Source organism: Ahaetulla prasina, chromosome 10 (genome assembly GCF_028640845.1).
Source record: "Ahaetulla prasina isolate Xishuangbanna chromosome 10, ASM2864084v1, whole genome shotgun sequence".
NCBI classification, from domain to species: Eukaryota; Metazoa; Chordata; class Lepidosauria; order Squamata; family Colubridae; genus Ahaetulla; species Ahaetulla prasina.
This window is the reverse complement of record NC_080548.1, coordinates 16,385,478-16,400,917: the sequence shown is the minus strand read 5'-3', so window position 1 is coordinate 16,400,917 and position 15,440 is coordinate 16,385,478. Positions and strand designations below refer to the sequence as shown.

The 15,440-nt window shown below is 48.9% G+C and overlaps 1 protein-coding gene across 6 annotated transcripts in view; it reads left to right on the top strand.

Annotated features, from left to right (window-relative positions):
- The window catches only part of AHDC1 (AT-hook DNA binding motif containing 1), a 314,317-nt gene that overhangs the window by 84,476 nt on the left and 214,401 nt on the right, over positions 1-15,440 (top strand). Inside the window, exon 1 of one of the 6 annotated variants that reach the window (XM_058196356.1) lies at positions 8,565-9,757. The exons of 4 other annotated variants lie outside the window; for them this stretch is intronic. In XM_058196356.1, coding sequence (XP_058052339.1) covers positions 9,379-9,757 — 379 coding nt within the window. In that variant the 5' untranslated portion in view covers positions 8,565-9,378. Of the gene's footprint in view, positions 1-8,564; positions 9,758-15,440 lie in introns of those variants that run through there. One more of the 6 variants, XM_058196355.1, reaches the window with a different exon arrangement.

The window sequence follows — 15,440 nt, the reverse complement described above, 5'->3', positions numbered from 1 at the left end:
AAACAATGTCTGTATCCTCAACCCCCAAATTGTGTTGAGAGTTTGTCTCGCCAAAGAACATAGTTGTATAATAATAGGAACATTTTTTTTCTCTAATCCCACCAGTGGTGAGTTTCAATTTTTTTTTTGCTACCGTTTCTGTGGGTGTGGCATGGCTTGGTGGGCGTGGCAGGGGAAGGATACTGTAAAATCTCCATTCCCACCCCACTTCAGAGGAAGGTTACTGCAAAATCCCCATTTCCTCACGATCAGCTGGGACTCGGGGGGGGGGGCAGAGAATAGATGGGGGTGGGGCCAGTCAGAATTTCTCCGAACTGCTCAAAATTTCCACTACCGGTTCTCCAGAACTGATCAGAACCTGCTGAAACCCATCTCTGAATCCCACCCTCCAATTTGCTTAGTTGACTTCAAAATAACCTGTTTCCCTAAGCATGCTGAGGTTAGAAGCAGGGAAATGAAATTAGATAACCAAGCTGAGCTGTCTGCCTGGTTTTACTTGATCCAAATCCAGGACTTAGAGAAAGAGAGAGAGAGAGAGAGAGAAATGCTCAGTGACCAGGTCTCCTGACACTGTAATTATACAAAACATGCTTCTGGCCCTTTTAGGAGGAGTTTTGCATGTCCTTCATATCTCTACAACGATAAGGATTAGAAGCATGCCATGTCTGAAGAAATATTTAAGAATCCAAATATTTTTGGACGTAGAAGAAAGTCAACTTGCGGCAAAAGAGTTGAATAATATTTGCACAGCCAGGGCTTGGTCTGGTATGGTTGCCAATCAAGCATGCTAGGAGTATGTCATTATAAAAACGACTTTTTCCAGGCCCTGTTTACCCAGGAGAGGACTAGGAGAAACTGAACATGGGTGTGGGTGTGTGTGTGTGTGTGTGTGTGTGTGTGTGTGTGTGTGTGTAGACAGAGGAAGGAGAAATCATCTAGAATTCCCAGCCCAGCCTGAGAGTTGCAGTCGCAATATGTGGGGAGGGTGCCAGGTTGGGGAACACATAGCTCAGTTTTAAGGGGTGGAAACTAGATTGCCGGGGCGCCTGGCTTCTTCTGAAAGGACAGCTGTCTTCTCTCCCTCCCCCTCCCCGCTTCCTGCTTCTCCAAACTCCCCCCCTCCCTCATCCCAGGGAGCCAAAAGGGTAGATGTCAATGCCCTTTCCTGCCAACTCTCTTGTTTCTGAGACTGCCCAGTGTGAAGGACCCTGTTTTAATGTATCCTGGAATGTGGTGTGGAATTCTCCCTGGGCAAATTAGGAACCGTCCAACTGGAGAACAGCAGCAAGGAAAGGGGACTTAATTTCTTCAGGGTAAAAACAAAAACAAAAAACAACCCCATCCAAAGGAAGGCAGGAGTCTCCTTGAAGGAGATCGGGTTGATTCATGGAGAGGAGGCAGTGGAGGCGGGGTAGGGTGGGTGGTGGGGGAAGAGGCATAGCTAGACCGAGTGTAGCCCCCTCCCACTTTATGCTTCTTCCTCTCAACTCCCCCTCCCCACATCACCATCACCACTAGCGCTGCATGCATTAATGCAAACACACAGGCCTGAGTGCTTCATTAGCAGCATGTAGAATGGAGTCCTGTAATGCATCCACGTCCCATTAGCCTAATGAAAGAAGTAAGCAGGCACCTGGTCCTGCACGGAGCTGCAGATTTCTTGGCAAGTAGTTTGGGGCTGGCGGCCTTGGGGTGGCTTAATGCAGTCTGGGAATTATCCGGGTTGCGGGGGGGGCGGGGGCGGGGGGAAGTGGAGGCGGGGGCAGGAAAAAAGAGCCAGTCAGTCTCTGCTTTTGGAAGGGCTAACAGCCGCATCTGTTGACTGTTGACGAGCCCGAGCAGATCAGCCACCCAAGAGCCTCGTGCTTGCTTCTCCGAAGGCAGGGGAAGGGGCATCTGCGATTGTGAGTGTGTGTGTCACATTGGAGGGAGGGAGGGAGGGAGGACTGGAACCGGCCTCTGAGAAGAGACTGGCTGCGTTTGGTTCCAATGGACAATTTAGAAACTGGCTCCCATTTAAATGCATGAAGATTGGCAGGCGTGTAATAAACCAGCTACCAGTGTCACAGTTTTATGGATCGCCATCTGCCCATAGAGCAGCAAGTCGCTGCAGTGTTCTCTGGACTTAACTGATTATTATTTTTTTTCAAGCCCTGCTATAGAAGCAATGGGGAGAGAGGGAGGGAGGGTCCCTGGTGCACACACTCCCCCACCATCGCAAGCCAAAGTCTGCTGTCCTATACAGGTAGTCCTCAACGGACGACCACAATTGACCCCCCCCCCAAATTTCTCTTGTTGAAGCGAGACCTTTGTTAAGTGAGTTTTGCCCCATCTGACGACCTCTCCTACCACCGTTGTTAAGTGACTCGCTGCGGTTGATAAGTTAGTCGCCCGGTTGTTAAGTGAATCTGGCTTCCCCATGGACTTCACTTGTCTGAAGGTTGCAAAAAGGGGATTCCCATGGCCCCATGGTCGTAAGTATGAACACTGCTGCCATGCATCTGAATTTTGATCACATAGTCCTGGGAGATAGGATACAAAGGTTGTAACTCTGAAGAATGGTCATAATGGTCCCTTTCTTTTCAGCGCCATTGTAACTCTGAACGGTCACTAAATGAACTGTTGTAAGTCGAGAACTATCTGTACTATCTCCTTGATGAGAAATCCTGAACGATATCCTATAACAACTCTTTGTTGCTTGTAAAATATCCAGTGGTGTGTCTAAGGTCGGAAGGGAGGTCAGCACTGGCCAAAAGCAAGAGAGAGCATCATCTTCTCTGTCACTTCCCATGGATGACCCAACAGAACCTTCATCAGGATCGCGAAAGACTTAGATTGTCCCAATTCCATTGTTCATTCTATGGTTCATGCTAAGAGAATCGGCAAGATGGAGGCTGCTATAGAAGTAGCAGGAGCAGCAGTCATGGTCCAGAACAGGGGTCTCCGGCCTTGGCAACTTGAAGCCTGGTGGACTTCAACTCCCAGAATTCCTCAGCCAGCAGAGTCCACAAGTCTTCAAGTTGCCAAGGTTGGAGACCCCTGGTCCAGAAGACCCGTAGGTCCTCTTGGTGGACAGCAAAATGGGTGAAGCAACCTTCTCTTTAGAAGCTCATCCTGGCCAAGAGAAAGCTGGGCCCATATATAAAGCAAAATCATAAAAACATCGCTTACAAACCGCAATGGGTCGATTTCACTCGGCATGCTGAGCTACAACTAGACTACGTTATGGCTTAGCACCGTGATGGCAAACCTATGGCATGGATGCCACAGGTGGCACATAGAACCATATCTGTGGGCACACGAGCATTGCCCTAGCTCACCTCCAGCGCACATGTGCGTGCTGGCCAGCTGATTTTCAGGCCTTCCGGGCCCACCTGAAGTTGGGAAACAGGCCCTTTCCGGCCTCCGGAGGAGTAGGGAAGGCTGTTTTCACCCTCCCCAGGCTCCAAGAAAGCTTCTGGAGCCTGGGGAGGGCGAAAAATGTGCCTTCTAGGCCCACTGGAATTTGGGAAATGGGCCATTTCCGGCCTCCTGAGGGCCTCCGGGGCGGTGGTGGTGGAGAAGGCCGTTTTTGCCCTATCCAGGCTCCACGAAAGCCTCTGGAGCCTGGGGAGGGTGAAAAATGGGCCTACTCGGCCCACCGGTAACCTTTTTGCCGTTGCGTGCCAAAATTGGGAGAGTGCAGAGGGTTGCATGCGCATGCGCGTTGGGGGGGTGGGGTGGAGCATGGGGGCATTGCATTATGGGTGTGGGCATGTGCACGTGTGCCCCCCCCCCCCGTGCTCTCCCTGCTTTTGGTATGCAATGGTAAAAAGGTTAGCCATCACTGGCTTAGCATAATCTAGTCAAGCTTTTTTCAATTGAAGGTCACGTTTCCTTGGGAGCAGTTCTAATGAGGCTCTCCTGGAAAGTGGAGCTAAGCCAGAGGAAGATGGACGGGGGGGGGGGGCAGCAAGGCAAAAGTGAGTGGGACCCCCCCCACCTTTCTTTCTCCGAAGCACCAAATCTTTTATCATCTCTTCTTTCTTGCAGTCTGTGGGAAAGGGAGGGACCGCTCTTCCCCAGGGGTCTGAATTAATCTTTTGTGGGAGAGCTACAGGTTGTTCACATCTGTGGGAACCTCACCAGAGCCTTATCTTCCCTAGCCTGGTATCCTTCAGATATGGCAGGAGTTCTGGGAATGGCTCTTCGTTGAAAGGCTCAAAGTTGGGAAAAGTTAGGGTGATAACATTACAAATTTTCTCAGCCAGATAGAAAAGGGAACTGCCTGTTAGCTCAAAAACCCCTCAGACCAACAATGGATCAAAAGGAGAGAAGTTAAAAAGGCCTTCCCCAGAGCACTTTCAACTCTCGGAGGGCTGAGGTGGTGGGGGGGGAAGATTTGTCTCTAGCTCTGGTTTTATAATCTTACTCAGTCAAGGATTATATATTCCGCAGCCTTGGACAATTGACACTTTTATGTACACTAAGAGCGTATGCACCAAGACAAATTCCTTGTGTGTCCAATCACACTTGGCCAATAAAAAATTCTATTCTATTCTATTCTATTGACTGTTCCCTGACCTCCTTTCCCAATCTGTAAAATAGGAATAACGTTTCTTGCTACACTAGGCTTATGCCACTACGAAAAGAATGCGTACCTCAAAAACCGAAAGAATTCTAGACGGGGAATTGCTATGCTTTAAACCCTCAGAATTTTTAATCAGCTGGTGATAGAGAACCCTTATAGCAGGGGTGCTATTCAGCAGGTGCTGACCGGTTGTGGAGAACCGGTAGCGGAAATTTTGAGTCGTTCGGAGAACCAGCAAATACCAGCTCTGGCTGACCCCAGAGTGGGGTGGGAATGGAGATTTTGCAATATCCTTCCCCCAGGAGTGGGAAGGGAATGGGGATTTTGCAGTATCCTTCCCCTGCCACGCCCACCAAGCCACGCCCACAGTAGGGAAAATTTTTGAATTTCACCCTTGCCTTGCAGGAGATTTTCCCTGATGTTCTTTGACCAAAATGTTGGTTCTGGACATAGTGAGCTTTTAATATGAATGAAATAGCTGTGTGCAAGTTTTTTTTTTTAATATACTAACATTGTAAAGCAGGGATGGTCAAACTCAAGGTCCACGGACCAGATGTGGCCCAAGAAGTGCTTAGATCTGGCCCACAGGGCTGCCCTGGAAACAGTGAAGGACTGGTCCGCGGTGCCTCTGCCAGCGAAAACGGAGCTCAGGAGGGCTTTGCACAGTCCCCCCCTCTTCCGGGCTCCGTTTTCAACTGCAACAGCCTCCTGCAGCCCTCTGCCAGTGAAAACAGAGCCCAGGAGTTCTGTGAGCTCCATTTTCGCTAGCAGTGTTAGCAAAACAAAGTACTAGCAAAAGTGGCATTTGATCACACCAGTTGAGCTGGCCACACACATCCTTGGCCATGCCCCTCCCCCCCCAGGTCAAACACAACCCTGATGTGGCCCTGAATGAAATTGAGTTTGACACCCCTGTTGTAAAGAAAAGGAATCCAAATGTGCTGCAGAAAACTCCAGAAAACTAAGCGTGATTTGGTAAGCTTTAAAAAAATAGATAAAGCCATTGAAAGGGGGCGGAATTGGAAAGTACACAGGGAGTAGGATGCTGTGTCTTAACCCTGCTACTTCTAGGTGTCTGGATTTCAGTTTCCAGAATTCACAGCAATGGCCATACTGATGATTCCGGGACTTGAAATCCACAAACTTGGATATCAGCCAGGTTGGGAAAGATTGGGTGAGGCCGCCTTTGATGAACATAGATAAGAGGACTTTTCTTGTGGGGCAAGAGCAATGATGTGTTTCTGGGAAGTTTAGATTCTGAATCTGCCAAAAGGCCAGGCTTGTTTTAAAACTTGCTTTTACCCAAAGTAAAACTTAGTGGTGTGAGCTCTTAGAGCAGGGTTGTCCAACTTCGATAACTTTAAAGACCTGTGGACTTCAACTCCATGCTGGCTGGGGAATTCTGGGAATTGAATTCCATAGGTCTTAAAGTTGCCAAGGTTGGATCCCCCTCCCCTGCTCTAGGGGCTGCAAACAACAACAACAAAAACACCCACCACCTCCAAAGTGACTGCAGGCAAACCGTAGGTGTTGAATTGCCCACTGTGATTTATTGTGTTGAATGAACCCATCCAATTGTGGTTAGTTCCATAAACCTTAATGAAGGAAATAGCTTACTATGAGGCCCAAACCCACCTTCTTTTAATTTTGCACATTGTGGTGGTGTATATAATACAGATGTTTGTTCCCATAAACATAATTCTAGCTAGCATTTAGGCCTCTCTTGCCTGCCACTCCTCCGGCACTGGGTGGATGCCTCCTCTTCTAGCTTGCTAAACTGGAAGCAAAGCACCCTTGATAAGATGAACTGCATTCATCATCCGTCTTTCCCCCTCCCCTTTTTTTTTCCTCTCTCTCTCCCCCTTTGGCAATCTTGGCAGAAAATTGTTCTTCTGAAGCTGCTATTTGTATCAGGGTGAACTCTGTCAAACCACCAGCCCCACTATTGATGTCAGTGAAGATTTATCAGAATTGCACTGGAGGAAGAAAAGTTTAATTTTCCTGCCCTGTGTGCTGGGATTTGCTAATTATCAAACTCCTTCCTGACTGCTGTTTTGCATCTTGATATAATGGGTGTGAAAAAGGCAGCATCCTACTGCGGTCTTGCAACTGGGTTAGAAAAGTTCCGTTCTCACAATCCACTGGACCCCCAGGTGGTGGTGGTCAGCCCAACTGGGAGACCCTCGGAGACAGCATGCAAATACCTTTAACTTCCTCCCACCCCCCCCCCAAAAGATCATTCTGAAGTCTGGACATTATTTCTCCCAGACAACCATGTGCATTTGTCCTTTTAAATGCATTGCAATGTGTTTTGTTTGCTTATATGACACAACTGGGCTGTCAATAGGAAAACCCTGATGATTGAAGTCTACTCTCAATCAGGAACTAGGTAACTTTTGGCAGTCACTTTCACTACAATAGCATGGTGGTTGTAGGGAAAAATGAGAGGAAGGAGTGCCAAATGAATGAATGAATGAATGAATGGGTAAATAAATGCATGCCTCAGGATATTTAGCCAAGTTTCAGCTGGGCGTGTTTTCCAATCAAGTGTACACAGAGATACACAGGACTAGCAAGTTAAGTGTGAGATAGTTGTGCAACTAGTTTGCACTTCATTCCTCTAAGGCATGGTGGTGGGTTGCTACCGGTTGCTACCGGTTCGGGTGAACCAGTAGCGGTGGGAGGCTCCGCCCACCCGCCCGGACATCTCTGTACATGTGCAGAAGTGTGTGTGTGGAGGGTGCGCACACGCTCACGAGCAAACCGGTAGCAACGGGATTTGAAACCCACTACTGTTTCCCCCCCCCCCAAATAAAAGGGCAAAAGAAGAAGGGGACGGCAGAGAATGAGGTGGCTGGATGGAGTCACTGAAGTAGTAGGCATGATCTTAAATGGACTTCAGAGGATGGTAGAGGACAGGAAGGCCTGGAGGAACATTGTCCATGGGGTTGCGATGGGTCGGACACGACTTCGCAGCTAACAACAACAACTGGGCTGCACAAACAAATGATGCCCCATCCATGGGATGCAGGTAGCACACGAAACCACACACACTCTGGTCCGTAGAAAACAGTCCCTGGTTCCCAAAAGATTGGGGGGCCACTGCTCTAAGGCACATTTTATTTATTTAAAATATTTATTTATTTATTTATTTATTTATTATTCAATAATTTATTATTTAAGAGCCATGGTGGTGCAATGGTTAGAATGCAGTACTGCAGGCTACTTCCGCTGACCTCTGGCTGCCAGCAGTTCTGCAGTTGGAGTCTCACCAGGCTCAAGGTTGACTCAGCCTTCCATCCTTCCGAGGTGGGTAAAATGAGGACCCAGATTGTTGGGGGCCATAGGCTGACTCTGTAAACCGCTTAGAGGTGGCTGTAAAGCACTGTGAAATGGTATAGAAGTCTGTAAGTGCTATTGTTATTGCTATTGTAGGTGCAATTGAGAAATACCTATTGTGGCTATGACAGTTGGCTTGGTTATTCATTTCTCTAGCTTATTTTTATTAAAATGTGCCTCTTAAAGTACACCCGACAAAGAAAGCGTGTTCAGGAAACCAGGGCCGTTGAAGATCCAGAAATGCACTAGAGTGAATATTTTAATATATTTAATATTTTAATGTCCTGAATATTTTAGTGACAACTTGTTGCTGGTTGCCCCAAATATGGACTAAGTTCACCAAAAGGTTGTCAGCTTGGATTTGGCCGAAGGTATTCCATGAACTGAGGCATGGTGGCTTCTTGGAACAAATCAACCTAACCTGGAGTGTGATTCCAGCCATTATTTCAAAACCGTGGCAAAAAAGCATGTATTGATGAGCAAAAATAAAGTTAGCGCGCATTTTCAAAATTCTTGGAGGTGCGCGTGAATGCAAAAAAAAAACACAAAAAAAAACCACCCCTTTTTAAAAAGAGACTGAATGACTGAGAGAAAAGCGTGGCTTCGGAAATAGCAAATGGTCGGGTTCCTTTTTCCAAATCGGGGGGGGGGGGGGCACTCCGAAGAGCTCCCTCCAGGTCTGGCGCAAAGAGGGATAATAAAGGCCGGCTGCTTAAGCCTCGGGAGAGAGAGAGAGACGCCTGCTTGTGCCTGCCCAGCGCCAGGACTCCCAACTCCCGGCCTCGGCGAGCGAAGGCAAGTAAAGACTTGCGGCGTGTTACCAATTTGGGAGCTGCCCTTAATTGGGCCACGAAGGACGCCGCGAATGGAAAGCCCTGGGTATTTAGGAGCTTAAGCTGGAAATTCCTGGAGTGCCGCCTGAGGAAACCGTGAAGCGGGCGTGGGTTATCTGGGAGAGGAGGAGGAAGAGGAGGAGGAGGAAGGAAGGACTTTCTGAAGGCTTCGGAACCCTGCGGATTTGAAGCTCCTTCCTCCTCACGGCAAAGCCCGGCTGGGGGGAGTTTTCTTGCCGCGGGGGAATTATGACTTTTCACCCCCACCCAGTCCAAGGCGCAGGGCCGCCCCACCCATTTCTCCCCTTCTCCTCCTCCTCCTCCTCCTCGCCCCTTGGTAGGGCGCTGTGAGAGAGATGCCAGCCGCTCCTGAGCCAGGTCCTCTTGCGTCTGCTGCCCCCAGCTGGCTCTCGGCGCGCCTCAGCCGGGAGTTTGCGCTTCGCCTCGACCGCCGCGCGCTCCGGAGGCGACCCGGCAGTCTCTCGTGGCGGGGGTTGTGGTAGTGGTGAAGGGGTGAGGGGGGGAAAGGAGGTTGGCAAGAGCCAGTTTTTCCCCTAACACTTGCCGGGGATTCTATTCTCCCCCTGCCTCCTCCTCCTCCTCTGCCGCTTTTCTTCCCCCCACCCTCAGGAGTGGATGGGAATTCGATTTTTATTTTATTTTATTTTATTTTATTTTGATTCTTTTTTTTCCAGGACGGAGCCTGGCGAAGTGCTCGCCCCTCTCTCCGGCACTGCAGTGGCTGGAACTGGCTCCGGGAAAGCCTCGCCAAGGAAAGCAGGCTGTTGCCGGAACCAATTAGGCTGTAGCCAGCAGGCAGAGTTTCAGCCTCTGTTCTTTCCGGCCTCTTTTTTTTTTCCCCTTCTTTCTCTCTCCCCCCTTCTTTTCTTTCCTCCCTCTCCCCCTCCCTCCCCAAAGCCTTCTCTTCGCGCTTTCTCCCCGCCTCCGGGAGCTCAGTTGCCTCTCCGTGCCTTTGCCTTGTCGGAGCTTGTTTTGGGGCAGCGCGGAGTTGCGAGTGAGTCACGCCGCGCGGAGGGGATTTTCAAAAAAAAAAAAAACCAAAACCAAAAACGCGTCGGGGTTTTGTCGCTCGGCACCTGAAGCGCTTGGGAGGGGTGGAGGTGGGAGGAATGGGGGGCGGGGGATCGGTGGGTCGGGAGAAAAGGAGGGGTTTGGGACCGGGGAAAGGCGGGCTTTGCCCCGAGCCCCCCTACCTTTCGTTGGTGGTGGTGGGGAGTTTGGGGGGGGGTGTTTGCGCGTCGGCTTGGGGTGGAGGGTGTCTTCCCATTCCTTTTCTGCTCGGGAGCAGCTCTTTTTTGTCTCCTGCCCGGGGAGTTCAAGGACTTCAAGGGAGTTACAGGGCTGACGTCCCCGTCCCCCCAACCACCTTTTGTGGGATTGCATTTTGAGTGTTTGAGTCCTGTTCTTGCTCAGGGGAGGCTGCTTCGGGAGCGGTTCTGGCACCTGCTTGTGGAAGCAGATTCTCCGGGGGAAGGAAGGTAGAAGGTTTGAGACGTTAAGCGGTTCGGATCTCAGTGCTTGGCAGCTTTTCTTATAAGCCTCGCTGCCGCCATGCTTTTTAAGGCAGGGCGGGTTCTGGCTTGCCTACCTTGCAGGGTTGTTGTGAATGTGGACCTACACAGGAAGCCCTTTTGGAGCCTTCTGAAATTTGACCCCCCCCCATCGATGCCTGGTGTGATTAGAGTCTGCCTTCGCAACCCAACTCAACCTCCCCTTCCTGCCTTTCACTCTTGAGACTTGCCTTGTAACTTGAGCCTGGAGACCATCCAGCCTTCTTCCTGCACCACCCACCCCATCTGGGACAGGAGGGCCAAAGGCCTGTTTCCATTTCCCTGGAGGTAGTGGGTGGGGGGGGTGGGGGGGGTGGGAGGGTGCGCCTGCACCACCAGCCGGCTTGTCACTTTTGGCTGAAGCCACCAGCCAGCCGCTGAGTCACCGACAAAACTTTAGAGCTGTTGGAACTTCCTGTGAGCTTGCAGGGAGGTAGGGAAGAGGAGCCAGGTGGGGAGCCACTCCGCAGAGCAGAGGAGAAGGGTCAGAGGCGGCTGAAAGTTTTGGGGCCGGAAATGCGGTCACCCAGTTTTCTGAGGGTGGCATTCAACCAAATGACAAAGGGGGGGGAGTGCTTTTTGCACAACGAAGAATGCCCGAGAGAGATCCGAGCTGCCTCTCTGAGTCTTTAACACTTGCGGTGAGGGGGGGGCGGTGTTTCTCTGGAGGCAGCCAGCATCCTGTTGTCATACTGTCCTTCACCTCTTCTTCCTCCTCCTCCTCCTCCTCTTTAATTTTAGCTTTGCCATGCCTTGAGCTACACAGCTAAGACATTTGCAGCTCCACTGAAGAGAGAGAGAGAGAGAGAGGCAGGAAGGATTTAGGTCAAGCACTCGAGTGAGTAGAAACAGCCATCTGTGAACAACGTGAAGGCCACCCAAGGCTGAGAGATGGGAGGGGGGGTGCAATGGTTTTTATGGGGGGAGGGGGAAAGGAGGGGGGTGGTCTCCAGAGGTTGGGCAGCAAAGCTGGCTTTTAAAGAAATGCACAACAGGCATCTTCTCTGCAGCTTCCCCCCCTCCCTCCTTCCCTCCCCTTTCCTGGCAGATCTGTTATCCTCCATTTCACGTATCTCCTGGAAACAAACCTGACCAAATCCTTCCTTCCCTCCCTCCCTCCCTCGCCCCCCCTCCCTCCCCAGCACACAGAATCGCAGAGCTTTGTCAAATGAAGGAGAAAGCTGTGTTGGAACTGTTTAGGCAGAGCTCCAAGTTCACCCTGACATCTTAACAGGAAGAGGGGTGGGATGTATGTAAGTGTGTGTGTGTGTGTGAGAGAGAGAGAGAGAGAGCGAGGAGTGGGAGAGCGAGCGAGCAAGCACTCATAGGCACATGCGCCTAGGCATATTTGCGTGTGGTTAGCGTGGAGTGAAAAGTAGATAAAATGATGCTTGGCCAGAATTAAACCGGCTTTGCGAGGGGTGGGAGAGGGAAGGAAGGGGTGTGTGCAGGAAAAGTTTTGGGGTCTTGATGAGAAAGACTGTTTGACCGCTGCTGGAAGTTTCGGTGGCGATGGTGAAGCAGAGGGAAACAGCCACAGAACCAGGCTGTGGTGAGTAGGAGGAGAAAGGAGGAGGCCCCCCCGAGGTGCTCCGGATGAAAACTGGGGTAGATTTCCTCATGGGTAATCCTTACAAGAAAACGCATGCGGAAGATAGCTCGGTTGCAATAGCGAGGGTTCCTCGGTGCCCTGTGAGCTGGCTTGTTTTCTTGCCTACCTTTCATTACCCAAACTAGGTAACCTCGTCAGTGTTATTGATGAAGATGAGGTTACCTAGTTTGAGTCACAAAAACAACTGCAGGAAAACAAGCTCAGAGAGCACCCAAGGACCCTTTGTGTCAAACCCTGAGCTACAAATATTCTCCTCCATCAGTTGCAATCCTTCTGCGTGTCCCTTCTCAGCAAGAGTTTTGGGTAGTTTTCTCCGTGGTTGGGAGTCGAAGACAGCCTTGGGGGAAAAAAAACAACAACAGTAACAACTGTGGATTTGTTGGCTGGCCTTGAGAAACTCTCTCCCGCCTGCACTCCCTTCTTCTCTCTCTCAGCCTTTCCTCTATATCTCTGCCCAGAAAGCGGTTCGTGTGGGTGGGTGGAAATTTAAAAAAAAGTGGGGGGGAATCAAAAGTTTGCCTCGGTGGTGTCTAAGTTCAAAGACGATGTGGAAAATTCAGCCTGGTTTTGAGGATGGGAATTGGCTAAGAACGTCACCCTTGCTAGTCTTGTGTTCTGCATACTGGGGTGGGGGGTGTTCAAGGAAAGGAACTAAGGTATTGTGTGAATCAACCAGGCTGTGTTGTTACCACATGCTGAACCCCAAAGACTGATGCAGGGGTGAAATCCAGCAAGTTCTGACAGGTTCTGGAAAACCGGTAGTCGAAATTTTGAGCAGTTCAGAGAACCGGTAGCAGAAATTTTGAGTAGTTTGGAGAACCGGCGAATGCCACCTCTGGCTGGCCCCAGAGTGGGGTGGGAATGGGGATTTTGTAGTATCCTTCCCCTGGAGTGGGGTAGGAATGGAGATTTTGCAGTATCCTTCCCCTGCCACGCCCACCAAGCCACGCCCACCAAGCCATGCCCACAGAACTGGTAGTAAAAAAAAAATTGGATTTCACCACTGGATTGATGTAGTTAGTTTATGGTTTGGAATGTCTTGCCAACCTATTCAGTTAGGTGCGTAAAATGTGTTAATTTGAGGTAAGCATGATGTCCAATCTGGTGGGAATTGCAAGTCTGTCTCTCCACTTCCCAGAAATCTGCTTCTTGAAAAAATAAGATGGATCTTCTGCTGGATCAGAAGACATCTTCATATAGACCGGGGTTTTGTTTCCGGAAGCCTGGTCAGATGCCTCCAAGAAACTCACAGGCAGGTCATGAAGGCTAAAAGACCTTCCTCCTTGTTTTCTTCCACTGGGCAATCCAAATCAAAAGCCACCGATAGGTGCGTCCTCGTGTGAATTTTTATCATGCCTCCCTCCACAAGCTGTGTGAACAAGGGGCAACCTCTGTATCTGGTGGTAGCTTTCTTTCAGTTACACGTGATGTAAAAAAACCTACTCCTTTCCCTCTGTCCTGCATCTGCTACCAATTAACCACACTAGGTGACCCTGAGTTCCAGTATCATGAGACGGGAAGGAAGCATTTCTCTGCACCGTGCATAATTTTATAAATCTCCTCGTCTCCCCAGTCGTCGTCTTCTGCACCACCACCTGGAAAATCAAGAATGTGTTACATTTTGAAGAGCTGCTCAGATAGGCTTGGGGTATTTTCTCTTGCATCTGGTGGCCTCACAACAAGCATCCGTAGGGGAAATGGATGCAAAATTTTTTTTTTTTTAAAAAAAGATTGTTTGAAGCTTCAAAGGACTGCTTCTTAGGGATCCTGCTATAGTCAAAAAAAGCTCCAGGTTTTTTTTTTCCTGCCACTTGCATGCACATTGCTACATGTCTCCATTGCTCTGTTTTCCCCACTTGGCATTAGCACATCCATTGGGTCTGCTTTTGCTTGAGGGTGTTCACTGCTTTGTCATGGCTGAGGAAGGCTCTACCTCCAGTTCTATATATCCATCCTTTACCGTTCATGTATTGACAGATCTCTTGAGCGTCAGGTTGGGTGTCCTTCATGCTCTTTGAACCTGTTTGGCAAAAGTAGCAGGCAAGGTACTTTCTGCTTTGAACAGAAGGTCTGGCCTGGCTGGGTCTTAAGAATAGTAATTGGATTCTTTCCCAACTGGAATGACAAAGAAGTAACAGATGGAAACTTTTCAAAGAAAGAGCCATCCTGGAACGCAAAAGAAATTTCCTGCCAGTGAGAACAATTGGATCAGTGAGATGGCTTGCCTTCAGAAGTTATGGGTGCTGCATCACTGGAGGATTGTAAGAAGAGATTGGACGACACTTGTCTGAAACGGTTTCCTCCTTGGGCAGGGGGTTGGATTAGAAGACCGCCTCCAAGTCTGTTATTCTGTATTCCAACCTGTCTTCTTTTAAGAATCTATCTTGCTTTTCTAAGGGCCATTTTTCTCATGGCAAAGCAGGATGTACATGAATAAGTCTGCATTTTCCCCCTCCCATTGACAGTTATGGAATCTTGTCTTGCCACAGAAGTTGTTAGAGTAATGCAACAGGTAGCGATGAGGATAGAGAGTTCCGGCACAAAGTTCTGGACAGTGTTTAGCATAAGTGCATGCACAAACCGAATTCTATCAACTCTTGTCGTTAAAAAAAAAAAGACTTTTGCAGAAATGGACTTTTAAATCAACCCTCTCTAGATGTCAATAATTATAACATCTGGAGCACCACTTGAACACCATCAGCATTGACAAAAACCCACAATCAGTCCATCTCACAAGGCAGTTTTACCTGGAAAAGCTTACATCCTGCGCCGATACCTTTAATACCACCAAACAACAACATTTGTCTATCACAGGTACTTGGGAAGTATTTGATAGACAAAAATGCCAAACCGAGTCTAAACATCTGGCTGACTATATGATAAACCATAATGAATAGAAGTTGTGGGTTCTATTGCGATGGTTTGCCACTCCTCATCAGTGAATTGATGAGCAAGATCCAATGGGTGCCCATAATGTGGTTTGTAGCTGATAATTTAAAAAATGGCCACCACTGCATTCATTAAAACTAAACACGAAATAAACGTTTCCAAGTTTTGCCATTTAGGAGGTAGGAATCTTTCTAATTGATAGGAGCAAACTGGGTGAGGGAAATGGGGGTTAAATAGGAAATAAGTCAGTATTGTAGAGAAACATATCATCTACGAAAGCGCAAGAGTTTGGGGTGCATATCATCATGGGTCTGTTAACTACTTTTTGGGCTTCTTTATTGACCCTAGAAATTCATTCATGCAATGCAATCTAGTTACTGAAGCCAACCATTTTCTGGATTTGCACACTACACTGAACCATAAACCAAGCAGTGGCCTTGGTTCCCACAGCCTCCTAAGCCATAAAGTATTAGCCAAGGTCACCCATATAATATGAATAGAGCTGCTGTGATCGTAATTGAACCTTGGTTAAGCCCATTGTGCACAGATAACTATGTCTATTGGATTTTGGCACACCCAGATTTTTCTTCCCTTTGTTTTCATGTTTGCAATCGTGATATAAGAAG